Source organism: Ctenocephalides felis, unplaced genomic scaffold (assembly GCF_003426905.1).
Source record: "Ctenocephalides felis isolate EL2017-DRISC unplaced genomic scaffold, ASM342690v1 CF-g0.4_SCAFFOLD_03573, whole genome shotgun sequence".
NCBI classification, from domain to species: Eukaryota; Metazoa; Arthropoda; class Insecta; order Siphonaptera; family Pulicidae; genus Ctenocephalides; species Ctenocephalides felis.
Genome location: NW_020539727.1, coordinates 18,919,436 through 18,947,294, shown reverse-complemented (window position 1 = coordinate 18,947,294; position 27,859 = coordinate 18,919,436). Strand labels below are relative to the sequence as shown.

Below are 27,859 nucleotides of genomic sequence, written 5' to 3'. Positions count from 1 at the left end.
AATATTTCATTTAGAACAAACTTCCCATATATACTTTTTAACTTTTTAAATCCCACGAATAGTTTTAAAGTTATAAATAATTCATTAAATATAAGTACTTGATAAACCAAATTGGTAGTGTACATGTACTTCTACAGAGAAACAAATCAGAATTTAATTAAATTTATAGGTAGAAAAATTGTTATAGAGTTTCCTAAGGTTGAAAAATGATATATATTATTTAGTTTTGTACAAATTTTCCATATACACATTTCCTTATTATTACTTACTTACTTACTTATTACTATAATAATATTTATTTATATTATTATTGTTTTAAAATTATAAATAATTTAACGATCAAAACGTTTTTTACTGTTTCAATTAGCACTCTTTTTCTAATGACTTTTTTCAAATTCTGCTTAAACATGATAAAACTAGAAAAAATTCTCTAAAATTTTTGTTAATAACAAATTTTACTATATCTCACCAAAAAGAAGCTACAAGCCACATAAGAATTCAAAAGTATCACTTTGTAAACTTTAAAAAATATACCAAAAAAAATAAAAAAATTAGCAACCTTTTATCAATAGCAACATCAAGTATTATATACAAATTAATTTATTTCTTTATTACAAAATCACCTAATTTTTCTTAAATTCCAAATTTTTGTTATTGTCCCAAAACTTATCTAGATTTAAACCCAGTGGTAAATTTACGTGCTAAAGCTGGTGCCACCAGCGCCTAGTGGCGCCTCTATGCACAAGTGCGGAAACAATTAGAACTAAACTAACTTATTTATTTATTTATTTATTTATTTATACGCCAATCGGCTTTGAACTAACTTATATTTACAATTTTTTCCCAAAAAAACGGAAAATTGTAAACGACATTTATCCCCATCCCACTTCTGTTCCGGGAAAGTTTTCCGCCCGAAACAAAATGTACTACAAGCAAACTATTACTCGTTCCGGTTGTTTATGTTAACAAAGAAGAAAACTGTTCGTGAAACTTTCGGAAAAGTTTGATAAAGCTTCGATAAAATTTATAACCTGGTAATTGCCTGGAGGAAAGTAATAAAGTCGAACGGGAAAAAGGAAATATTTGCAGGAAATATAAGGGATGATTGCTTACTTTTTCCGGAAGAAAATAAAAGGACAAGGATATTTTAGTAATGAAGAATACAATTATTATATTTTAATTAATGAATAATAAATTTACGCAAAGAAAATGTTATTTTCCCAATCAATGTACAAACACTAGTAGCTAATAATAATTTAAAAATTTATAAATATTTATTTAAGTTTATTAATAATACTAAAATTAATTTATAAGTTAATTATTCAATAAGAAGTTGTAGTAAACAATCTGGCCTTATGATGTATGTCCAAAGCTAATATATATATATATATATATATATATATATATATATATATATATATATATATATATTATATTTTACTTTGTATTAATTATTCGATATAAAGTATTTGCAAAAATTGTTCCTAACACCAAATTTTTAATCAGATTTTTGTATAAACGTTTCTTGAACTTCGTACAATTAATATCAAGAAAAATCTGTGATTATGTAGAATCTTGGATAATCTAATAATTTTATTGAAAATATGTTTTTTTAAAGTCGAGATTAAATATTTACTGATAACAATACACAAACATTTGTTTGCAGATTGCAAGAGTTATTATCAACAATAAATACATGTAAGTTTTTTGTAAAGAAATTCAGAAATTTATATTTTTTACAGACCGTTTGTATTACAACCTTATAATTTTCACAAATTATTCTTAGATATGTCTATTAATAGAGAAAATATTAAAATTGATAATTTCTTACATATAAAACAAGCTAAAAAAGATTTTAATACAAAAGCGCACCGACTGTGCTTCATAATGAGTTAATTAATAAAAAATAATACTTGGAAAATAATGATCTTTCAAAAAATTCTACAGAACGCACTATTTGCATTACAATCTTGTAATTTTCACCAAATATTCTTAGATATATATTATATAAAAAATACTAAAATTAGTAAACTCTATTACCAAAAATAAAATATAACTGATTTTGTAAAAAAAATCACTCTTCCAGTACTATTCACAGTAAAAGAAGAATGTATGTCAGAAAATGATGATTTTCAAAAATTTTTACAAGAAGTACCGTTTGTATTACAGTCTTTTAATTTTCACCAGTTATTCTTTAATATGTCTATTATGATAACAAATATTAAATCTGATGATTTTTACACACTAAATAAGCGAAAAAAAATTTAATACAAAAGCGCGCCAACTGTGCTCCATAATGAGTTAATTAATAAAAAATAATACTTGGGAAATAATGATTTTTCAAAAAAATCTACAGGTCGTACCGTTTGTATTACAACCTTATAATTTTCACCGAATATTCTTAGATATGTCTACTATACAACCAAATACTACAATTAATAAATAATCGATCCAAATAAATGTAAAAAATATTTATGCAAAAAAGGGGTACTCCAAACTATATTGATTTGCAAAATAAATTCAAAAAGTCGGTTTCGAAGAGCTCTTCAGAACGTAGTATTTATATTAATGCCATGAAATTTAAGTATATTATTCCTAAATCTATCTATTAAATCAAGAAATACAAAAATTAATGAATGATCTTCTAGTATAAATGTAAAAAATAATTATGTAAAGAAAGTACACTAAAATATATTGATTTTCAAAATAAATTCAAAAAGTCGGTTTCAAAGAGCTCTTCAGAACGTACTTTTTATTTTCAAGCCATGAAATTTAAGCATGTTATTCCTAAATCTATTATTATATCAGTAAATACAAAAATTAATAAATTATCTTTAAGAATAAATGTAAAAAATATTTATGTAAAAAGATTACATACACGAAACTATATTGATTTGCAAAATAAATTAAAAAAGTCGGTTTCAAAGAGCTCCTCAGAACATACTTTTTATACTAGAACCTTCAAATTTAGGTATGTTATATCTCAATATGTCTAGTATTACAATAAATACTAAAATTAATAATATTTTATAAAAAAAATGAGTAAAAATTTTTTTTATAAAAAAGCGTATATTCTTATATATTCATAGTAAAAAAATAAACAGTTTCAAAAAATTATTTCTTTTCAAAAATATTATAGATTTTTAAATGAAGTATAATTGATTTTATAGAAAATTACTTGCTTTACCAAAAAAAAACACTTAATTTATTAATAAACAAAATTTATACCAAACATTTAATTTATTCATATAATTTTTTCACTATATGAATAAATAATTATGTAAACAAAGTACACCAAACTATATTGATTTTTTAAATAAATTCATAAGGTCGGTTTCGAAGAGCTCTTCAGAACATACTTTTTATACTAGAACCTTGAAACATGAGTATGTTATACCTCAATATGCCTATTATTACAACAAATACTAAAATTAATAACATTTTATAAAAAAAAAATAAGTAAAAAAATAATTATAAAAGATCGTATATTTTTATATATTTATAGTAAAAACGAAATAGATTCAAAAAATTATTTTTTTACAAAATATTATAAATTTTAAATGAAGTATAATAGATTTTATAGAAAATTGTTTGATTTAACAAAAAAATAGTAACTGAATTTTATAATAAGCAAAATTTACACCTAACTTTTATTTTTTTATATACCTACATTTTTAAGACTAAACTAATTTAGGTTAAAGATTTTATTTTTTTATTGTAATAAATTTATTTAGCAATCAGAAAATTACAATTTTTCTATAAGTTAAATTGCAAACTATGTGAGTGTTAAAATAAGATAGGATCCACTGAACTATCTTACATTATGTTACTTAATATTATAAAGGTTAAAGATGCATTTATTTCATTTTTGTATACAAAACCCTCAGTGTACACCTTTTTTTATAATTTTATCAATATTATATACCATCAATATATACTTTGATATTTAAAAAAAATATTTTTTTTCAATGAGGACCCTCTAAATCAACGACTTTTGCCTTCAATGAAATACCGGTGCGAAGTTCATCTGACAAGTCAGCATGACTTGTTTTTGTGTTTTGTTTTTACGATATGAAAAACCGGCGAGCTGGTAAAACGATAGACGATATCGTATTTATTTACGATACTGACGATACTGAAATTGTGCTAAGTCGAAAAAATATCGCAAATTCTATATAGAATGTGTAAAAAAAAATAACAACTAATTTGTGTAAAGAATTTTTGGTTCAGTGACCTGGTTTTTGAGAAAAAACATGTAACAAGTTTTTAAAAATATTTTTGTGTTTCTAGGGCGATTTATGGGTATACCGGGTTGCTGTAGAATTTTATGATGTTAGGCAATGTTAAAGATAATTTAATTTTGAACAAATTTTCCATATACACTTTTTATATTTCACTAATAGTTTCATAGTTATGAATTTTTTCGTAAACCAATGCACCTTTTGAGATGTACCACAGTAAGATCAATATTTGTTTCATTATGTTTTTTAAGTATACCGAGTTATTGTAGGGTCTTATAATGTTAGACAATGTTAAAGATTATTTAATTTTGAACAAATTTTCCATATACACTTTTTATATTCCGCAAATAGTTTTAAAATTATGAATTTTTTCGTAAACAAATGTACCTTGTGAGATGTACCACAATAATATCAAAATTTATTTCGTTGTGGTTTTAGAGTATACCGAGTTGTTGTAGGGTCTTATAATATTAGACAATGTTGAAGATAATTAAATTTTGGAAAAGTTTTTCATATACACTTTTTATATACAACCAATAGTCTTAAAGTTATGATTTTTTTCGTAAATCAATGCACCTTTCGAGATGTACCAGAATAATATATAATGTATCAATATTAAGAATACCATAATGAATATAATATACCGATATCAGTTTCATGATGTTTTTCAAGTATACCGAGTTATTGCAGGGTCTTATAATGTTAGACAGTGTTAAAGATAATTTAATTTTGTACAAATTTTCCATATACACTTTTTGATTTCCACCAATAGTGGAAATTACACAAATGCACCTTTTGAGATGTACCACAATAAAATCAACATTTGTTTCAATGTGTTTTTTAAATATACCGAGTTGTTGTAGGGTCTTATGATGTTAGACAAGGTTTTAGATAATTTAATTTTAAACAAATTTTCCATACACACTTTTTATATTCCACTAACACTTTTATTGTTATAAATTATTCAATAAGCAAATTCAGGTGAAAAATGCTTTGTATGTACATAATCGTTTCCAAATCTCAAAAAATAATAAATACGACAAATTTAACGACTTTCTTATATTGTTCAAATTTATTTAACGTCTAAAAATATTTTTGCATACTAATTTACAATTTTTATCATAATTAACAATTTTAAAATATATAATTTCTTTCTGAGTTCTCCAAACTCTTTGTAAGGACATACTGGACTTTAAAATTTATTTTTTTTTTAGAAAAAGTTCAAATTTATTTAAAGATTTATATTTGATAAAATAATATACACTTTTAGCAATATTCTTGCATAAGCAAAATAGAATTTTGAACTTATTTTTTTAATTAAATAAATAAATTCTTTCTCGTTGACACTCTAAAACTGAGACGGAATGTAAAATTAGACTACAAACACTTTGCAAGTGCTTGCTCGAATTTCAAACTTAATTTTGTTATAAAAATTTCAAATTCACTTAAAAATTTATTTACAGAAAAATAATAGACACTTTTAGTAATATACTTGCATAAACAAAACACGATTTTAAGAAATTTTACTTAAGAATATAATAAATTCTTTCTGAATCGGCACACCATTTCTTTTTAAAAACCTCGACAATTTTGACACCACTTTTGCACAACACTTTCCAAAACACTTTATAAATCAAAAAATTCCTTAAACATCCAGTGACATTTCTATATACACATATAATACTATTTTAAATTTTATCATTTTTAAATAAATAATTTCCTTGCGCCGTCCATAAATTTTTTCGACACTCGAAAACCAGTATATTACAAACCAAATAGTAGACTTTATTAGAAAATTTTTAAATATACTTGAAGATTTATATACAGTAAAAAAATACACACTTTTAACAATACTAATTCATAAAGAAAATCCAATGTTAAAACTTTTCACTTAAAAAAAAATAATTTTATGTCTACTTACACTCAAAAACCTTAACACATTAACCGTTTGACTGCAATTTTGAACCACACTTTCCAAAATACTACCACACTTTTCATACACCAAAAAATTCCTCAAATACTCAACAAAATGTCCATAAACCAAAATACAAACTTTTTCATCTTTTACTATTTTAAAATAAATAATTTGCTTGTGCGGTCCCTGTAAAATTAGGCTAAAAACGCTTTGCAAGTTCTTGGTCGACTTTGAAACTTAAATTTGTTATACAAATTTTAAATATACTTAAAAATGTATATACAGTAAAATAATATACACTTTTAGCAACATTCTTGCCTAAACAAAATATTATTTTAAAAATTTTCTCTTAATAAAATAATTTCTTTCCCCCAAACCTACACTTAATTCCTCTTCAACCGACACCAAAACAATCGACCCTAATTTTAACCAACACTTTCCCCAACACCACATTAATTTTTATACACCAAAACATTCCTCAAACATCCCTTAACATATCCACAAACCAAAAAACCACTTTTTCAATCTTCAACTATTTTAAATAAATTTTTTTCCCCCAAGTTCACCTTCCCTGGAAACGACTACATCGCCAATCCACGCAACCTGAAACGACGCCTTCTCGCCGGTCTGTGTTATTGAGTTCAGTCAGTCCGCGGCTGTCAGTGGAATCCGAAAGTTTATTCCATTATTTTATCGAATTTAAAAGGTTTTAAAAGGTGGAAAATAAAGGAAAATCTTGTGCTTTTACCGGAAAACATATTGTCGAGTGAGTTCTTGTGTTTAGTCTTATAAATAAGATGGAATTTGATATAATTCAATGCAATGTTTTGCCTTGACAAGTCTTTATGGACGAGTCTAACCTCTTTTGGTGCGAGAGGGATAGAGATAGAGAGCAGTGTTGGTCGGGGATTTTTGGAAAAGGGTTTTTGTAAAAGATAATTAGTAAAAAATAATTATTATTTTTAGTATTTTTGGCCCGTCTTTTTGAATAAATTAAAAATCTAATTCAATAATCAGAACTTATTTGAGAATTAGTTCTGTTTATTAAATAATTTTTCAATTTTTTCAATTAGTTGTCTATTATTATTATTATTTCAAAAATTAGTTCTGTTTATAAAAATTTTTTTTTTGTAATTAGTTCTGTTTATTTTTTTTTCTTAAATTAGTTCTGTTTATTTAATTTTTTAATCAATTAGATGTTTTTTATTATTTTTCTTAATTAGTTACTCTTTATTTTATAAACTGAATTAAAAACCTAATCTAATAAACAGAACTAATTTAAAAATAAATTTAAAAAATAATTTAATAAACAGAAATAATTTCGTTACGAATAAAAAAAACAGAACTGATTTAAGAATAAATTAAATGCCTAATTTAATAAACAGAACTAATTTAAGAATGAATTAAAAAAATAATAAACAGAAAAATTATAAACAATAATAAAAACATATTTAATAAACAGAAATAATTTCGTAACAAATAAAAAAAACAAAACTCATGTAAGAATAAATTAAAAACTTAGTCTAACAAACAGAACTAATTTAAGAATGAATTTAAAAAATAATTTAATAAACAGAACTAATTTCGTAACAAATAAAAAAAAAACAGAACTGATGTAAGTATACATTAAAGGCCTAATTTAATAAACAAAACTAATTTAAGAATGAATTTAAAAAATAATTTAATAAACAGAACTAATTACATAAAATAATAAAAGCATAAATAAACAGAACTAATTACAAAAAATAATAAAAATATATTTAATGAACATAATTTTGCAACAAATAGAAAAAACAATGAACAGAACTGAATTCAGAATGAATCAAAAACCTAATTTGGTATACAGAATTTTTTTCAATAAACAGAACTATTTTTGCTATTAAGATTAATACTCGGTTCTGTTTATTAAATGCATCAATGATTTCATTAACTGTTCATTAAACTCATTAATTTCAGAAAAAAATTAAAGACAGTTTAATATACACTTTTTTGTAATTAGTTCTGTTTATTAAATTATTTTTAATTTTTTTCTAAAATTAAATCTGTTTATTGAATTTTTCCTGTAGTTAGTTCTGTTTCTCAAATATTTTACCATTTTTTTCTGGAATTAATTCTGTTAATTTACTACTTACATAAATAAATTTTATAAACAGAACTGATAACAGATTAAAAAATTATTTAATGAGCAGAACTACTACTTTCAGAAATAAATTTTATAGACAGTACTAATAACACAAAAAATAACAAATCATTTTAATAAACAGAACTAATGTTACTATTTCGGTTATTTAGTTCTGTTTTTTATTTTATTTATTCAATTATTACTGGAATTAGTCTAATTTATATTATAAACAGAACAAATCTAAGAAATAAATGAAAAATAATTGAATAAAAACAACTGAAGTAAAGAAAAATGATTTAATAAACAGAACTAGTGTGAAAAATAATTTAATAAACAGAACTAATTACAGAAAGGAATGAAAAATAATTTATTAAACAAAACTAATTAAAAAATAATTTAATAAACAGAACTAATTAAGAAAAAATAATTAACAGAAAAAATTTAAGAAAGAATAATTTGATAAACAGAAATAATTTAAGAAAGAATAATTTGATAAGCAGAAATAATTTAAAAAAAATTAAAAATAATTTAATTTTCAGAATGAAATAAAAAATTGAAATACTGTTTATTAAATTAATTAAAATCACAGAAAATTTAAAAAATAATTTAATAAACAGAATTAATTATAGAAAAATTATTAAATAAGAAATTTAAAGGCAATATAACAAATAGAACTAATTACAGGGAAAATTAATAACAATTTAATAAACAGAACTAATTAAAGAAAAAATGAAAAATAATTTAACAAACAAAACGAAATGTAGATAAAATTTTTTTTTACTAAAATAACTATTACAAAATAAGTGTTTGTGATAGGAAGGTAAAAATTTAGGGACGTATGTGTTACATATTAATCCTTTCTTTAGGATGTCCAAAGGTGGAGAACTACGTTTCGACGGTCGTGTAGCAGTCGTCACAGGTGCAGGAGCAGGTTTGGGCAGATGTTATGCCTTACTTTTGGCCTCCAGGGGCGCCAAAGTAGTGGTTAACGATTTGGGAGGCGGCAGGCATGGCGAAGCAGGAGATACTGCCAATCGACCAGCCGATTTGGTCGTTAAGGAGATCAGGGTAAGGGATAAGGGATTTATTGCAACTTTTTAAGGGTTTGTCTGGGGTAAATGAAATATTTGGGAGATTGGTAAAGGATTGAGTCATCTGTAATGTGTTCTAATAATATAATGCTCTACAGCAGCTCGGTGTACTTTAAAATCGATTCGAACTGGTAAAACATGATTTTTACAGTTCTGTTCGTTAAGGAGCTCAGGGTAAGGGGGAAAGGTTTTATTGCATCTCTTGTAACTTTTTAATGATCAATCTGGGGTAAATGCAATATTCGGCAGATTTGTGTAGAATTAAATTATATACAATATTTTCTAACATCATAGTGCTCTACAGCAACTCGGTATACTTTAAAATCGTAATTAAAAATGCACTATTAATCAGAACGCTAAATGAGCCAACTTCAATGCTTCGTTACATTCTAGGACATTTATTTATTATTTATTACGTAACTTTTAAACTATTTATCCAAAATAAATAAAATATTCTGCACATATATATAAAATTGAATTGTTTATAATATTCTCTAACATCATAATGCTCTACAGCAACTCGGTATACTTTAAAATCGCTTCAAACTGGTAAAACATACTCTTCACAGTGCTGTTTGTTAAGAAAATCAGGGTAAGGGATAAAGGTTTTATTGCATCTCTTGTAACTTTTTAGGGGTTTGTCTGGGGTAAATGCAATATTCCGCAAATTTGTGCAGAATTAAATTGTGTACAATTTTTTCTAACATCATAATGCTCTACAGCAACTCAGTGTACTTTAAAATCGATTCAAATGGGATAAACATGATTTTTATAGTGCTGCTTGTTAAGGAGCTCAGGGTAAGGGATAAAGATTCTCTTGTAACTTTTTAAAGGTTGGTCTGGGGTAAATGCAATATTCGGCAAATTTATTCAGAATTAAATTGTGTACAATATTTTCTAACATCATGACCCTCTACAGCAACTCGGTGTACTTTAAATTCGCCCCAAACATGGTAATTATAATTTTTACAGTTGTAGATTGTAAATGTATTTTATTCCTGGTGTGTGAATTTTTAATAGACTTCAGCTATATTTTACCAGATTTGGCCCGATCAGCCCAATCAATTGTTGAGCAGCTGTTTTTAAATCGGTTTCGGTAGTGCAGAAACGTATTTAGATAATAGGATTACTTCGAGCAGTGTATATTTGTTCCGGAAAGTAATTGAGCGTTAAATTGATTCGATACAGGTTTATAACTGAAAAGGATATATATATATACTAGCTGACCCGACAGACCTTGTTCTGTACTCATGTCTACAATTTTTCAATTTTTTATACTAATATTTACTGCTTAGTTAAAAATAATAATTACTGTTTTTTGAATTACTATTTACACCAATACATGAGTGATGTTGAATGTAGAACTATTTCAAATAAAACGATTGTTCTCAATTCCCACAGTTAACACTTTAATTATTCATTTAACAAATATTAAAAAATGTTCAATAAAATTGTATATTAAAAATTATACACTGCGATTTATAGAACAAATTTATTTCCAATAGCTCAATTTATTTTATTGCATTTAAGGGTTATATAGTATTTTTAGTCATACCTGTAGATGTGGATGTATAAATGAATGATTCTTTGTTTATTCACGACTAAAACATCGATTTTCCAAATTTATCACACTAAAAATGATCGTCTGCCTTTGTGATTTATGTCACAGCATAAGATACACGTGTTGAAAATTGAAATCTTTTAAAAAGTACAACAAATTCAGAAAGAATTAATATATAGCATTCGCGGCAAAGGTGCAATATTACCTTTTATTTTTTTACCCAAAATATATGCTTCAATAATGTTGCCTATAATTTTTATAATTTCGTACCATATTTTAACTGGCTTTTAGTAATTTTAATATCTAAATTACATTCTTTTCTCCAATAAATCAATATACATTGTTGCTTAAGTTTATATTTGAAGTGAATTAATTTGTCAAATCCTGTTCACATGTGCTCTATTCAACTTACAATCAACAAAATTATTGCTCTGTGAATTTTTTTAATGTGCTCCAATTTACTTGATATTTTGGAAATAGGCTAATCTTTATCTTAATTTCAATGTTTTTAACAATTTGCACTCCGTCACCATCCACAGCATTAATTGGATTATTACTCTTTTAATTCTGATTTTATCAGAACTTGTAATACACTATTTTAAAGGTGATTAAATAAGCTACAACTTTCTCTATCATTAATTTTACCGTAACTTCTCTTATTGTAAAACGGCGAAGGGTTAAAGGGCTCGAAAAACCTCTGGTTGGACAGCTCCTTAATTAATCATACATCTATCAATATTTGTGTAACGAAAAAATAATAAACAATAATAATTAGTCAGAAAAATACCTCGAATTTTCTTATATATATACTTTTATACGTATTCTTTCAGAGGTATTATGATGAGAAATTGGTTGTTTTTTTTTAAATGTTTTTTTTTTCATGAAATCATGAGTTTTTTGGGAATCATTTGTACTAAAGTTGTGGTATTTTCTAGAATCTATCAAGATCTCTTAAACTAAGTTAATTCTAGATTGAATATGATTATTTTTAATTTTGGTGGATATGGCACTCAAAGTATTTGATTTAAATGGAAAAAAAAACATTGCATGCGTCCTTTATCTGCATGATAGCTCACTCATCTTACACGCAGAAGTACTCATTTTAAAGCTTATTTTGAGCACTATAAAAACCCATTTTCATATCTAGCCTAATAATGTTCCTAAAACACTATAAAATAACGATTTATTAAGATTTTAATTGATATAATTCTGTTCATTACATGATTTTCGTTAAAATGTATATTTTTGAAGGTGTTAGCAAAAAATGATGAAAAACGCAAAAAAGAAACAAATATTCAGTAGCCAGTAACTTGAAAAGTATTTCCTTTTTTGAAAAACATTATTAAATATTTTTCTCGTATAATTAGTTCTTTTATCGATACCCAACGTTATTTTGAAAAAAGTAAAATTACACCACTGAAAAGAAATGTCATCCACCCGAGAAGTGGTAAAGGAGTCTAAATTGTTTTCACTTCTGAAGAGTAAGATGAACCTAGTTCCAAAATTCCAAACGAATTGGAAAATAGTAAAAATTTCAGACCCAAAGCGCTCCATTGAGTAAATATTTCGTATCCAATGCCAAAAACATATGAATTTTTGACACAATGAAACTTCTAAATAATATTTTTTGTATTGTGACTTAGTATAGTAAGGCAAAACGACTGCAAATTGAATATTTTTGAGCGCAATCACTTATGGCTCGTCTTATTTGCACGAATTCGTACGGCGAATCTGTTCGCAAAGTGCGCAAACAAAATTATTGCAAGCAAAAGCAAACACACGCGCACGTCAGACGCATGCGCAGACTGCATCACTTGTCAAATGCATGTTATATTATTTGCATCTTATATTAATTTAATTTTTGGCACATCTCAGCTGCTTTTCGGCATTAATAATGTAGACATTACATTTTCCTTATTCATAATTATGAATTTATTATATTCTAATATCGCCTTAGCCTATAAGTGAATAGAAATGTTTGGCAAATGACAGTCCTCAATTGTTTTTAATGTCAAACTAAGCTTCAAATATTTTCAAGGGCAAACAATGATAAGCGGTTTTTTGTAATTTTTTCTATTTATTTCTACAATTTAACTATATTTCTATGAATCAAAACATTCTAGAAAATTTCCCGAACAAACTTCAGGAAGATTCACGAAAATCCGAATTATAGTTTAGGAGGAAATATGAAACTTACATTGTTACAGAAGAATTTTATATATAAGATATATATATATATATATACAATAGTACATCCGACATATTGCAAATAAAAATAAAGACGATTCCATGAACAGTACATGAGAAAAACTTTGCCTAACACTCTAGCTGCAACTTATTATCCAATTTTGGAATCGATTTTAAAGTACACCGAGTTGCTGTAGGACTTTATAATGTTAGACAATATTCTAGACAATTCAATTCTGTACAAATTCGCCGAATATTTCATCAACCTCACACGAACCATTCAAAAGTTACAAGAGATATAATAAATAACCACACAAATCAGTACTACAGCAGACTGACATCAAATCCACCTTATCCTGACAAATTTCAATTTTTTTGTGTTTTTTTACCAGGATGTATATATATATATATATATATATATATATATATATATACATACACACAACAATACTTCCGACGTATTGCAAATAAAACTAAAGACGACTCCATGAACAGCACAAAGCAAAAACTTGGTCTAACACTCTAGTTACGACTTATTATCCAATTTTGGAATCGATTTTGAAGTACACCGAGTTGCTGTAGAACCTTATGATGTTAGAAAATATTACAGACAATTCAATTCTGTACAAATTCGCCGAATATTTCATCAACCTCAGACGTACCATTCAAAAGTTACAAAAGATATAATAGATAGATGCACAAATCAGTAGTACATCAGACTGACATTAATTTAACCAAATCCTGGCTAATTTTGTATTTTTTGGTGTCTTTTTCACCAGGATGCAGGAGGTGAAGCAGTTCCTGACTACAATTCCGTGGTTGATGGCGAAAAAGTTATCAAAACCGCCCTGGACAACTATGGACGTATCGATATCCTGATCAACAATGCAGGAATTTTGAGGGATAAGAGTTTTGCTAGGATCTCTGACCAGGTAAGAAAAGGACCAGAATGCTAAAACTGGTGTTGGTTTAATAATAGATCGATCCTGCACCAATATTGATGATAAACAGAAACACCAGGACCAGATTTGATGTGTTGTCTAATTTTTCTGCAGGATTGGGATTTGGTGCACGCCGTCCATCTAAAAGGCAGTTTCAAAACAGCACAAGCAGCCTGGCCAATTTTCAAAAAACAAGGTTACGGCAGAATCGTGATGACTTCCAGTAATTCAGGAGTTTATGGAAATTTTGGTCAAGCCAACTACAGGTATCTACACACAAACCAAACCCTACAAAACTTTTTTACTACCAACTATCTCTTACCCCAGTGCTGCAAAAATGGGAGCAATAGGCCTGGCGAGTACAATAGCCATCGAAGGTGCCAAAAACAATATTTTGTGCAATGTTATTGTACCAACTGCAGCTTCTCGTTTGACCGAAGACATTTTGCCTCCGGAAATGTTTGCAGAACTGAAACCGGAGCTTATTGCTCCGGTAGTTGCTTATCTTTGTCATGAATCTTGCGAGGATAATGGAATTGTGGTCGAAAGTGCTGTTGGCTGGGCAGGAAAGGTAAAGGAAATTGATTACTTTTGAACCACTTCTCATAGTTCTATCAATTGGTCGATTTTGACTGTCAACTTTATCACCAGGCCAAGTGCCATCAAAATCTAAGAAGAGTAAATCCAAGGTTTTCCTTGTAAAGTTGTGTGTATTGTTTTATTTCAGTTGCACATGGTGAGGTCTCCTGGTGCCTTCGTGAGATCTACAATTGGAGCTGATGTCTCAATTGAACAAGTTCGTGACAAGTGGTCAGAAATCACGGATATGTCTAAAGCCTTCAGGATTGAGACTATTACTGAAGCTTCTACTGAACTCATGACGTCCTTACAGGTAAAATTTGAACGAAACAATATCAGTACATCTTGGTTCTATCAATCTACAATCAATTGTTCTATATTTTTTCCCAGGCGTTCCAGGACAATCAAAACAGCAACTCCTCAGACACTGCAAGTGACCAGTTCCAATTTTGTTTCAAGGATTTGATCCTGTACGCCCTAGGAGGTACCATCATTTGAAGCAAATATTAGTAGCATATGTGCATATGTTTGTTTTTGCAGTTGGAGCAAGTGTGTCAGATCCCTCAGACTTGAGATTTTTGTACGAGAGTCATGAAGACTTTGGACCTTTGCCAACTTACTTTGTTTTACCGAGTTTGATGATCACAATGTCTAGCAGTATCGTCAGAGGCGCTATTAAACACAAGGAAGTCGACTTTTCGAATGTTTTGCATGGTGAACAATACTTAGAGGTAAGTAGAAACAGTCACCAGCAAATATTGTTTTTGCAATTTCACTCATCATGTATTAATTGTGTTTGAAGAACTTCATGTAATTGAAATTAACATGCATTCATTGACTGCTTGTATGTTTTGACTATTTCGCTGGCGATACAGTTTCATTCTTTAAACACCTATAATATCTGTCTTGCCTAAAAAATTGAAGCCATACTTTTATATTTGTTTTATTTATAAAGCCTTGCACATAGCTTGATCTGTGAATCATTTTCTTTTTTATGGGAACGTTAATGCAATGATCATCATCAATATTACGAAGTAATAAATTAACCATATTTGTTAATTTGGCCAAATATTCCAAATTGTCCATTTGCATGTCGCAATCGTCTAATTTGCATGAAACACAACCTAGCTGAAATTAACTTTTCGGACACTGTATCTAGTTTAGGTAGATAATTAGGTATAGGTGGAAATACAAACGCGTTAAATTTACACAAAGTGGGAATTTTACCCGAATTTAATGCCTTTCGACAAGTTTGACATCCAACCTGATTATTTGAATCAATATTCAGAAAATCATTATTAAGAATTTGTTGTTGAGCTTCATTTAATATTTTTAAGTCACTTTGAAACCAAAGTCTATCACACACAAAACATACATAGCCAAAGCTATCATTTGTCAATTGTTTTTCAAACAATTTTCGTGCATTCGTAAACAAGTTGAAGTCTTTATATGGAAGTTCAAATACATCATTTGACTCTTGCAAAAATCAGTTCTTGTCACATTATACACAGAATGATCAATTTGCAATTGACGTGATGTATTTGCTGTATCAGAAAAAGTTACAGAAGTACATTCATCTAAAAAGATAACAGAATAATATGTTTAAGAGAAGCCTTGCACAAATACGACCAATCAGAATCGACCCGTATAGAAATCACATCATCGAGAGCGAATGACCTTCACTTGACCTTGCCGTAACAATTTTCGTTGCAATTGTACGGATTTACACCTAAAGAAGACTTCAATAAATGTTAATGAGTTTTGGTTCAACAGATTTTGGATGAACTTCCACAAAACGGTCCTGTGCAAACAACGTGCAAAGTTTTAGACGTCCTGGATAAAAAATCAGGAGCTGTAGTAATCGTCGAAGGTAAACAAACCAACACAATATTTACAAACAAATTTTTGGCATTTCTGTATCTTTTTCCCCAGGTGAGAGTTTTGACCCAAGTGGTAAATTGATTGTGAAAGCCCAGTGCAGTACTTTTGTGGTAGGAGCCGGTGGTTTTGGGGGCAAAAGAGAGACTAATGTGGCAGTGCAGTGTGTACCAGCCCCTAATAGGAAGCCTGATGCAGTTATGCAGATGAAGACGTCTGTGGACCAAGCTGCCTTGTACAGGTAAAAATAAAAAAGATTGTTTTCTTGTTTTCTAGATAAAGATATATTGTTTTCTAATCAACCATTTTTTTTCTATTTTTTGCAGGTTATCGGGAGACTTGAATCCACTCCACATTGACCCAAACATGGCCCTTGTTTCTGGTTTTAAGCAACCTATTCTGCATGGACTTTGCACTTTAGGTAAGTTGACTTTCTATCAAAATTAATATTGATGAAGGAATTTTCATTCAAATTTAATCCTAGATTATTTTGTTTTGGTATTTTGTGATGGAATAATGGGATCACTTCGGATTTCTGTTTTTCTAGGGTTGTTGTGGATTTTTTTAAGCTATTGTAGATGATGTTTGAATTTTGTGAAGATTTTTGGGACAATAGTAGTATACAATTTACCTTTTCGGCGGACTATTGTAAATCCATTAAATTTACTGAATGTCCTATACTGGACAGTTGTGAATAAAAGAGTTAATAAAAAAAAATAAAAAAAAAGATTTTTGGGACGTTGTGGATATTTAAAATGCTTTAGGGATATTTTAGGAACTTTGGTAATATTAGGCATTTTTTATCAATGTAGATTCAATAGAAAATAATATATTTAACACTTACGAGACGGCACCGATTTCAAAACGATCTACTGTACCGGCTGTGAATTTGATTTCATTGTGTATGTTATGCAATTTGTTTGATAAAAATTTGTAGTCATTGAAGGACATACATTTATAATATTAATTTATTTTTGATCATTTTATAAAGAATGGTTGCGTTCAAAACAATTTGTCTGTATGAATGTCTATTTGAAACCTGTCGTTTTGCTATATGTAAAAGCGCTCGGTCGTTTTAAATATCAAAAAAAAAAAAAACTATATAGCAAAGAAAAAGGCTAAAAATACTACTAAAATAACTTAAAATTATTTTCTAAATACAACATTGTTTATCACTGCTATATGTAATTTATTTAACCTTTCCTTGTTTATAAAATAGCTTCTGTCAGAGTATGTTTGTCCACTCAGGTGGACAGCCGCCCCCAAAGAGTTAAATTACAGGACTATAGTTGTTATCAAAGTACACATATTAAAGAATAATATATTTTAATTGCAAGACTGTAGTACAAACAGTGGGTTTTTAAGAAATTTTTGAAGCAGGCATTGTAATGCAAGAACCACTGAAGTAAGTTTTTTCAGAAACTTGCAGATATCTCGAAAATTTTCTAAGAAAAGTTAACTGTTTTAGTATTTGTTATCAAAGTACACATATTGAAGAATAATATATTTTAATTGCAAGACTGTAGTACAAACAGTGGGTTTTTAAGAAATTTTTGAAGCAGACATTGCAACACAGAAATGAAGTAGTTTTCTTTCGGAAATTTGCAGATTTTTCTAAAATTTTCTATGAAAAGTCAACAGTTTTAGTATTTGTTATCAAAATAGATATATTAAAGAATAATATATTATAATTACAAGACTGCAGTACAAATGGTGCGTCCTTAATAAATTTTTGAAAAAGACATTGCAATACAGTCATGAATTAAGTAAGTTTATTCGGAAATTTGCAGATATTTCAAAAACTTTCTATAAAAAGACATCAATTTTAGTATTTGTTATTCAAGTAGACATAATGAGAAATAATATATGTGAATTTTTAGACTGTGACTATACGGGAGCTCTTTTTCAATTTTGTGTAAAATTGGGCAACTATTTTTTTTTAAATTGAATTCGAAATGAAATGACGATTGTTAATGTTCTGGAGATAAATTGATTTATGATTTATGATTTACATTTGATTTGCTCAGATATAACAAGATAGCAAAAATAATGAAAGTTACAGTATTTGTAATAATATATTTGAAAACGTTTAAAATTTCTCGAATATTTCATTACGGTACGGGAAGTTCCAGCAATTTGCCTTAAGGCACGATGCCATACACCACTAGTTAGGGATATTTTAGGAACTTCGTGAATATCAATCGGATGCCGTCGATACTTTTGGAACACTGTGGATATTTTTGGGACGTTTTCTTTTTGCTAAATTTTTTAGGACATTGTGGAGGATATTTTTAGAATTTTTAGGATTTTGTGATTAACCTTCATATTTTTTTTCTATTTCAGGTTTTTCGGTTAGAGCAGTATTAAAACAATATGCCGACAACAATGCATCCTTATTCCGGGCAGTAAAAGTTCGGTTCACAAAACCTGTACTTCCTGGTCAAACATTGGTGGTCAAAATGTGGCAGGAAAAAAAGAGGATCCACTTTGAAACCTCTATTTTGGAAACCGGAGTTGCTGTCATCACAGGTAATAATACACATATATAAAAAAATCGAATAATTGCCTCGAAAACCCTAAAAACAGCCCTTTTCTTTTTCACATACAAACGTTTTCTAACTAAAACGTAGAATCAATTTGAGCTCTATTGCTATTATATAAAGTTCATATTAAATAACAAGCACTCACTTTATACTCCTTCTAAACGATTATTCGGATTTTGATAAATCTTTCTGAAGTTTGTTAAGGACATTTTCTAGGATGTATGTGATTATAAAGTACTGGGATGTATGTGCAATATTGTAGAAATAATAAATAAATTGATCTAAGGTACATTTCCTCCTTGTTTTTTAAACAAATCTCTTGGTGTAATATTTCCAAAACAACTATTTCATATTACTAATTATCCCCGTATCTTGTCCTTCAATGATATCACTGAATATGTCTGCAAAAAGGGCACGATTTGCTGAAATTGCAAATAATTATGCAATTCTCTCGTCTCGAGATTTATCTTTGTCTTTCGCGAAGAAGAAAACTTCTTTCCATCTTTTTCTTTTGCGGTTGTGAAAGATCAGTAAAATCAGCAGAATCAGCAAAATCAGCAAAAATAGCAGTAAAATCAGGAAAAGGGAAAAGGGATTTTGTTGAAAAATTATCTTGTGTTAAAAAATAAATTGCATTATTTATAGTAAACAAATGGTGTTAGGTTTGTGAACGATGTAAAGATTTGAGTATTTTTGATGTTTGATTGGAATTTTAAAGTATACCGAGTTGCTGTATGGCTTCATGATGTTAGACAATATTTTAGATTATTCAATTTTAAACAAATTTTGTAAATACATAATTCATATAAATCTAACGGTTTTAAAGTTACACAGCCTTAAACAAAACCATTGCATTCGTCTCATCAATTTTATACTTTCATGTTTTAATTTTAAAGTATACAGAGTTGTTGTAGGGCATTATGTTGTTAGAAAAATTTATAGATTATTCAATTTCAAATAAATTTGTCTGATATATCATTTATATCACACGAATCGTTTATGATTTACAGAATTTACAAAAATATATTGCACCAAATTCTTCTTTAATAAAAGTACATACGTACATACATATATGCATTAAAAAAATCTCGCATAATTTTCGTATTTTGATTGCAATTTTAAAGTATACCGAGTTGCTGTAGGGCTTTATGGTGTTTGACAATATTTTACATTGTTGAGTTTTAAACAAATTTTGTAAATACATCATTTATATTAAACGATTGGTTTTAAAGTTACACAGCCTTATACAAAACCATTGCATTCGCCTAGTCAGTTTTACATTTGCATGTTTTAAAATCGATTTTAAAGTATATCGAGTTGTTGTAGGGCATTATGATGTTAGACAATATTATAGATAATTCAATTTCAAATTTGTCTGATATATTATTTATATCAAACAAATCGTTTAGGATTTACAGAATTTACAAAAATATATTGCACTAAATTCTTTTTTTAAAAAAAGTACATATATGCTTTACAAAGGCCTCGCATAATTTTCGTATTTTGATTGCAATTTTAAAGTATACCGAGTTGATGTAGGGCATTATGATGTTAGACAATATTTTAGATCATTGAATTTTAAATAAATTTTGTAAATACAACATTCATATAAAGCTAACGGTTTTAAAGTTACACAGTCTTATACAAAACCATTGCATTCGCCTGGTCAATTTTATATTTTCATGTTTTAAAATTGATTTTAAAGTATACCGAGTTGTTGTAGGGCATTATGTTGTTAGAAAAATTTATAAATTATTCAATTTTAAACAAATTTGTCTCATATTGTATTTATATCAAGCGAATCGTTTACGATTTACAGAATTTACAAAAATATATTGCATCAAATTCTTTTTTTAAAAAACTACATATGCATTACAAAGATCCCGCATAATTTTCGTATTTTGATTGCAATTTTGAAGTACACCGAGTTGCTGTCGGGCATCATGATATTAGACAATATTTTAGATGATTAAATTTTAAACAAATTTTGTTAAAACATCATTCAAATAAAACTAACGGTTTCAAAGTTACACAGTCTTATACAAAACCATTGCATACGCCTCGTCAATTTTATACCTTCATGTTTTAAAATTGATTTTAAAGTATACCGAGTTGTTGTAGAGCATTTTGTTGTTAGAAAAATTTATAGACGATTTAATTCTAAATAAATTTGTCTAATATTTTATTTACTTTACACAAACCGTCTAAAAGTTACAAATGTTATAATAACACTTCAGCGCACTAAAACGACTAAATACGCAGCAAAAATGATCCGTATTAATTTTTATCAATTATCATAAACATGTTTCAATATTATTTGGTATCATATTTGCTCATAATGAAATTATTTCCGTCTCTAAAATTTAAATTAAAACCGCCATGTATCATATGTTTCCGTGCTGCCTCGTTCCAATTTTGCAATTACATTAAAACATCACATTTCTGTGTGTTTTCGATTCGTTTAACTAATTAATTAATAAATGCGTTTGATTTAATGCGAAATATGGTGAAAATTTCATTTACCTAATACTGGCAATCGTAAGAGAGCTGGGGGAAAATTTATAAACTATAGTAATAAAATTCGGAAGTGCATTTATTTATTGCATCGCGCGTAGATCGTAAAATAGTTATTTGATGTAAAAGATATATATGACAAAATGTTTGAATTTAATAAAGCTATAATTTTTTATAACAACAAAATACTCTAAAACAACTCAGTATATTCATAAATCGATTTTATAACATGTAAATATAAGAATTAATAGACAAATGCACTAGTTTTGTATAGGGCTCTATAACTTTTGAACTATTCGTTTAATATAAATGATGCATTTACAAAATTTGTTTAAAATTGAATAATCTATGATATTGTCTAACATTATAATGACCTGCAGCAACTCGATATACCTATAAAATGCAATAGAAAATGCTGAATTTTGCGTCTATTATCCTTTGTCGGAACAAATTTGTTTTCTATACTATATATAGTACACGCATTTAATCGACGAACGAGTTTTTTATAAATACTAAATTGTTGAACGTTCTAAATTAATTATTTGATGGATTAAAAAATTACAAAAGTTGGCAACAACTAAAAATATAAATTGAAAATTTACATTTACATAGTCGAGTGATAAAACTTTTTTATTTATCGAATATATATACATATATATATATATATATATATATAATTAAAAAAACTTACCAAAAACAGGAATATAAAAAAGTAGGTACTCACCTGAAACAAAAAAAACATTAGTCATCATAATAATATTTATGCAATACGAATTTTAATAAAATTAAATTTAAAAATAATTATGATAAATAAACAGCTAAATTATTATTATTATTAAATTAAAAATCGAAAATCGAAAATCGAAAAATTTCTATTCGAAATTAATGAAAAGTTCACACTTTTCATTAATTTCGAATAGAAATTAGTATAATTTAACACAAGTACAAAAAATATTAGTCGTAAATAAATTAACAAATAATAATAAAATATATGTATTCTGTACGTTTCGATCCTAATAATTTAAAATAATTAGAAAACAAATAGGAAAAAATTATAACCTTATAATATGTCTAACAATTCATTGACAAAAAGTAGTAAAATAGAGATTATGTACCATGAGCCTACTTTTGGATACAATATTTGTTACTTTTATTAATAAATAAATAAATTAATATATATATATATATATATATATATATATATATATATACATAAATATGTATGTAATATACAAATATTATCCGCTAGGTCGTTCTATTTTGAATTGTTCAAAAACCAACCGTTATTCGGACAGAAACAGCTATGTTTCATATGTATATATATACAAATATGTATATATATATATATATATATATATATATATATATATGTATATATATGTGTGTATATATGTATATTTATATGAATATAATATCGTTTGCATAACATACATTCTCTTTGGAAACATTCTTAAAACGCGCGCACGAAACAATAGCATTCATTTTCGTATCGTAATGGCTTTGCAGATATAATTTTAAATTATATACTTATATATATATATATATATATATATTTATATATATATATACATATATATATAAATGAGAAAAATCTATATACAAAGCTTAGAGATAGATAAAAATTCACCAAAATACTTGCATAATTTACCAGGCTTGGGCAGAAATACCAAATTTTGTCCAATATCTAAAGTGTTGCATTCAAGTGCGGTTTTTGGTCACTAATTTTGGTTTTACTAAAATGTTTTGTAAGAACAATATATAGATCATACCTTTGGCTATATATCTGCCATATACAGTTTTGAAATTTAACGGCAGGTTTAGAAGATATACAGAATCTCATCGAAATATACCACATAGTTTCACCAAAGTTACTATAAGTGATAAGATTAACTATGCACTAATATGCATTTTTGGTACACAAATTGTTTTTGTCAAATAACTCAAAAATTTTATATGAAACCACATCTTTTCGGTTATATAGGGTGAAACTAGATAAAATTTACAACATTTCCTAAGGAACACTTTTATACACTCCGATATAAAAGTTTTGAATAAAACGACTTTGAATTCGATATTTCACTCTTTAGTAGCAATAAATATAGAAAATTCGGGACATTTTTTTGGTTTTTGTCAAATAACTCTAAAATTAACTAACTTTTAGATGATATTTTTGGCTACAAATTCACTAAAGACTGTTTTGAAATCCAGCAATCCTTTTAAAAGATATAAGCAAAATCCAAATTTGTCTGATGCCTTTGCATGATGAAATATGCAAGGCATTTAAGTGCATTTTTAGTATACTAAATGTACTTTTAGCAAAATGTGGTGTGAGAAAAATTTGTAAATTATGTTTTTTTCAACAAATTCACTGAAGACTGCTTGGAAATCCAAACACGTGTTTAGAAGTTATGAGTAAAATTAACAAACAACACACAACTTTCTTATTTGCTGAAGGAAAATGCACTGCAATGCAACATTTGGTGTGATTCCTAATCGTACATTCAAAGCCCGGGACATTTTTTTGGTTTTTGTCAAATAACTCAAAAATTTCACATGAAACCACCCCTGTCCGGTCATACAGGGTGAAACTAGATAAAATTTACAACATTTCTAGGGAACACTTTTATACACTCCGATATAAAAGGTTCGAATAAAACGACTTTGAATTCGATATTTCATTCTTGAGCAATAAATATAGAAAATTCGGAACATTTTTTGTTCTAATTTCAGGAGCCTTCGTAGACCTCAACGAAGTGATAGAAACCACCACAAAACCTCCAACAACGTCCACCAACACTTCCACAAGTGGTGTTGGCTTAAAAACTGACGTCATATTCCAAAAAATCAAAGAAGGAGTAGCTGCACGTCCTGAATTAGCAAAATCCATCAACGGAGTCTTCTTGTACAATATCACCAACGAAGGAAAAACCGCCAAACAATGGAGTAAGTAATAAAGCACTAATTCAGCCCTTATTTAGGTACTAACTGGTCAAAATTTTTTTTAACAGCTGTCGATTTGAAACAACTTCGAGTCTACGAAGGACCAGCTGACAAGGGCATCAAAGTAGATACAACTTTGACGGTTTCCGATGACGATTTCATGGAAATTGCTTTGGGAAAATTAAATCCTCAGTTGGCTTTCATGAAAGGAAAACTGAAAATCACAGGGAATATTATGTTGACCCAAAAATTGGCGCCTTTGCTGAAATCGGAGGCCAAACTTTAAGGGCTGATGCGGATGATCGAGATGAGTGAGTAGAAAAGGAGTTCTAAATGGTTTGGTCGATATTAAGATGTATTATTCCTGGTTAGGTATTAATTGATTTTTTGTTGTGTATTTTTTTATAAATAAAATTATTCTTGCTAGATGTAACTTGGGCGTTTTAGTTATTTTGACCCACAATGCTGTTTCAAGGGGCTCTGTAAGGTTTTGTGGTAGATATAGATAGTTTTGGTGTTAGAACAAGTTTTAGATAATTTATTGCACTAAAATTTACCCGAAGAAAGTATACTATTTTTTTTAATATTTAAAAAGTTATTACAGCAAATATAAACACGTGTTTCGGGTTGGAACATTGTCCTTTCCAGGAGCTTCTTGAGCCTCTCCTAGTGTTCGTATTTTCGCCAAAAATTTTATATATTATATACCAAACTGTCCTTTATATATATGTATGTATATATATTTATATTTATATATATTTCTCTTATAATTTGATGAAAATCCCTCTCGTCGTCCTGTATGTCGTGTATACATATTTCGTAATCCTCGCATTGTAGTGTAATTAATTAGCGCAAAACAGCTTCCCTTTGATGACGAGAAGAAAGGTTTTCTGTTTTATGTTTAATATACACGAAATTACAATAATAATATGTATATTAACTTCTATTATTAATATAAAAAATTAGCAAAATACTCCTCGACGTTTTTGGTGCAAAAGTGAAAAATCTTGAGCAATAAATAGTAGATTCGGGACATTTTTTTGGTTTTTATCAAATAACTCATAATGTTTATATAAAAGCACCCCTTTTCAGTTAGATAGGGTGAAACTAGATCAAATTTACAACAATTCTTAGAGAATACTTTTATACACTCCGATATAAATGTTTTGAATAAAACGACCTTGAATTCGATACTTCATTATTTACCAACATTGGGGACCTTCTTTCGGTTTTTGTCAAATAACTCGCAAACTTCTAATTGTATCTTATCACAACCTTAGAAAATTTTTTAGCCTATTAAATTATCTTAAATTTCATCTAATACCAAAATTATCTAGGACGATTATATACGTCGATATTATTCGTCGTCGACAGTCGACACGTCCGAGAACGCCTGTCACGTCCGTCGTTGCAATTCTTCATTCGGAAAATGTCAAAATGTCTCTCGAACACGTTTGGGAAAGCGTCACGTATAACTATTATAGCTATAGTTATATAGTAAAACTGTAGTTATATAGCTATTTAATAGCTATCTGAGCAGAAGATCTATATATATATATATATATATATATATATATATATATATAAAATAGGTGCAACACGTGCAATGTAGTTTCTGCGACATCATTGATTTTGGATTTCATATCTCACGTTTTGCACTTTTAGAGTTCTATATATATATATATATATATATATATATATATATATATATAACATCGTTTTATCATGTAGATACATTATTTTCATTTTATTTCCAACATTTGATCCGTGAACATCATTTAAAAACCTTAATGTGCCATAAATGGCATAAACGACATAATAAAGCATTTTCACAACGTTATTTTATATCTTCGATATCATTTATATTTCGTGTAAAAATATATAATACATTATGTATATATATATATATATATATATATATATATATATATATAAAATTTCAGCAATTTCCAATTTTTGTGATTAAACATTTTCACCATTAACTTCCCGTAGGGTAGTTATAGTAATGGGCCAAAAATCGAAAATGAAATTTTTTGCATTTCTCGATGTTCTGAAGGTTTCTGAACATTTTGGCATACCTCAGAAAAAATGGATGTGTGTGTGCGTGTGTGTTTTGTATGTCCGCATTTTTTCGTCCATGTTTTCGGGCGCACGGATCAACCGGTTTGAATGGTTTAAAAAACATTCGATTCCTATTGATAGGAAGATGTACTGATTAGTTTTTGGCAAAGGCAGGTCCAGCCGTTACGGAGATATGGAGCAAAGAGTGCAGAAAATACAAATCGAGATCAAAAATACAAAAAAACATTCAATTCGTAATGACGGGGAAAAGTGGTTATTAGTTTTTGGCAGAGGTAGGCCCAGCGGTTTTGGAGATACAGAGCTAGATGTTTAAAAAAATGGCAGTTTTGAGAGAACGGATCCGATTTGTATGATCCAAAAAACATTCAATTCGTAATGACGGGGAAAAGTGGTTATTAGTTTTTACAAAGGCAGGCCCAGCGGTTTCGGAAAGACAGAGCTAAATGTTAAAAAAATGGCAGTTTTTGAGAGAACAAAGCGTCCGATTTAAATGATTCAAAGAACTTTCTGCTTGTTTCAACAAAATAATTGCTTTTGGAAAAAATATTTTTGTTTCTAATTTTTGTTTCAAAAAATATTTTTGTAATTTTGGATTAAAAATTCAAAAAATTGCCCAAGCTAAGCACAGTCTAAGCGCCACTCTGGTACAAATGTTTACCCAACTGCGTTTAGACTGTTTATGTTGGAGCACATTTCCAATTTTGTGAGAAAACTATTGAAAAATGTGAAAATGCCGCCAAGCTAAGCACAGTATAAGTGAAAATGTCGCACAGAATTATTTGCAAATGCGTTTAGACTGTGACTATACGGGAGCACTTTTTCAATTTTGTGTAAATTAGGCAACTATTTTTTTTTCGAAATTGAATTCGAAATGAAATGACGATTGTTAATGTTCTGGAGATAAATTGATTTATGATTGAATTTGATTTGCTCAGATATAACAAGTTAGCAAAAATAATGAAAGTACAGTATTTGTAATAATATGTTTGAAAACGTTTAAAATTTCTCGAATATTTCGTTACGGTACGGGAAGTTCCAGCAATTTGCCTTAAGGCACGATGCCATACACCACTAGTTTGGAATTTTATTATACATTCCAAATGAATAAATTTATTTACACATACATGAGTAAGGTAAGTCCATCGACTGTTGCAATAAGAAATAAGGAACCACTACCACTGATGATGGAACAAGAAGAACAGCACAAGAAGTTGTTAAGAATCAAGAAAAAAAAATAAAGAAAAAAAAAACAAGAAAGGCATCTT

General features: G+C 27.9%; 2 protein-coding genes across 2 annotated transcripts in view; one reads left to right on the top strand and one right to left on the bottom strand.

The window, feature by feature from the left end:
- The window catches only part of LOC113389003 (apoptosis-stimulating of p53 protein 1), a 217,786-nt gene that overhangs the window by 106,728 nt on the left and 83,199 nt on the right, over nt 1-27,859 (bottom strand). The window lies entirely within an intron of this gene.
- On the top strand, nt 6,808-24,931 carry LOC113389004 (peroxisomal multifunctional enzyme type 2). The gene is made up of 14 exons (XM_026626035.1): nt 6,808-6,922; nt 9,145-9,346; nt 13,897-14,049; nt 14,173-14,324; nt 14,386-14,629; nt 14,786-14,950; nt 15,028-15,121; nt 15,178-15,368; nt 16,411-16,507; nt 16,570-16,756; nt 16,842-16,936; nt 18,859-19,044; nt 24,303-24,515; nt 24,581-24,931. The coding sequence occupies exons 2-14, from the start codon at nt 9,146-9,148 to the stop codon at nt 24,796-24,798; spliced, it is 2,196 nt and encodes a 731-aa protein (XP_026481820.1). The 5' UTR covers nt 6,808-6,922; nt 9,145; the 3' UTR covers nt 24,799-24,931.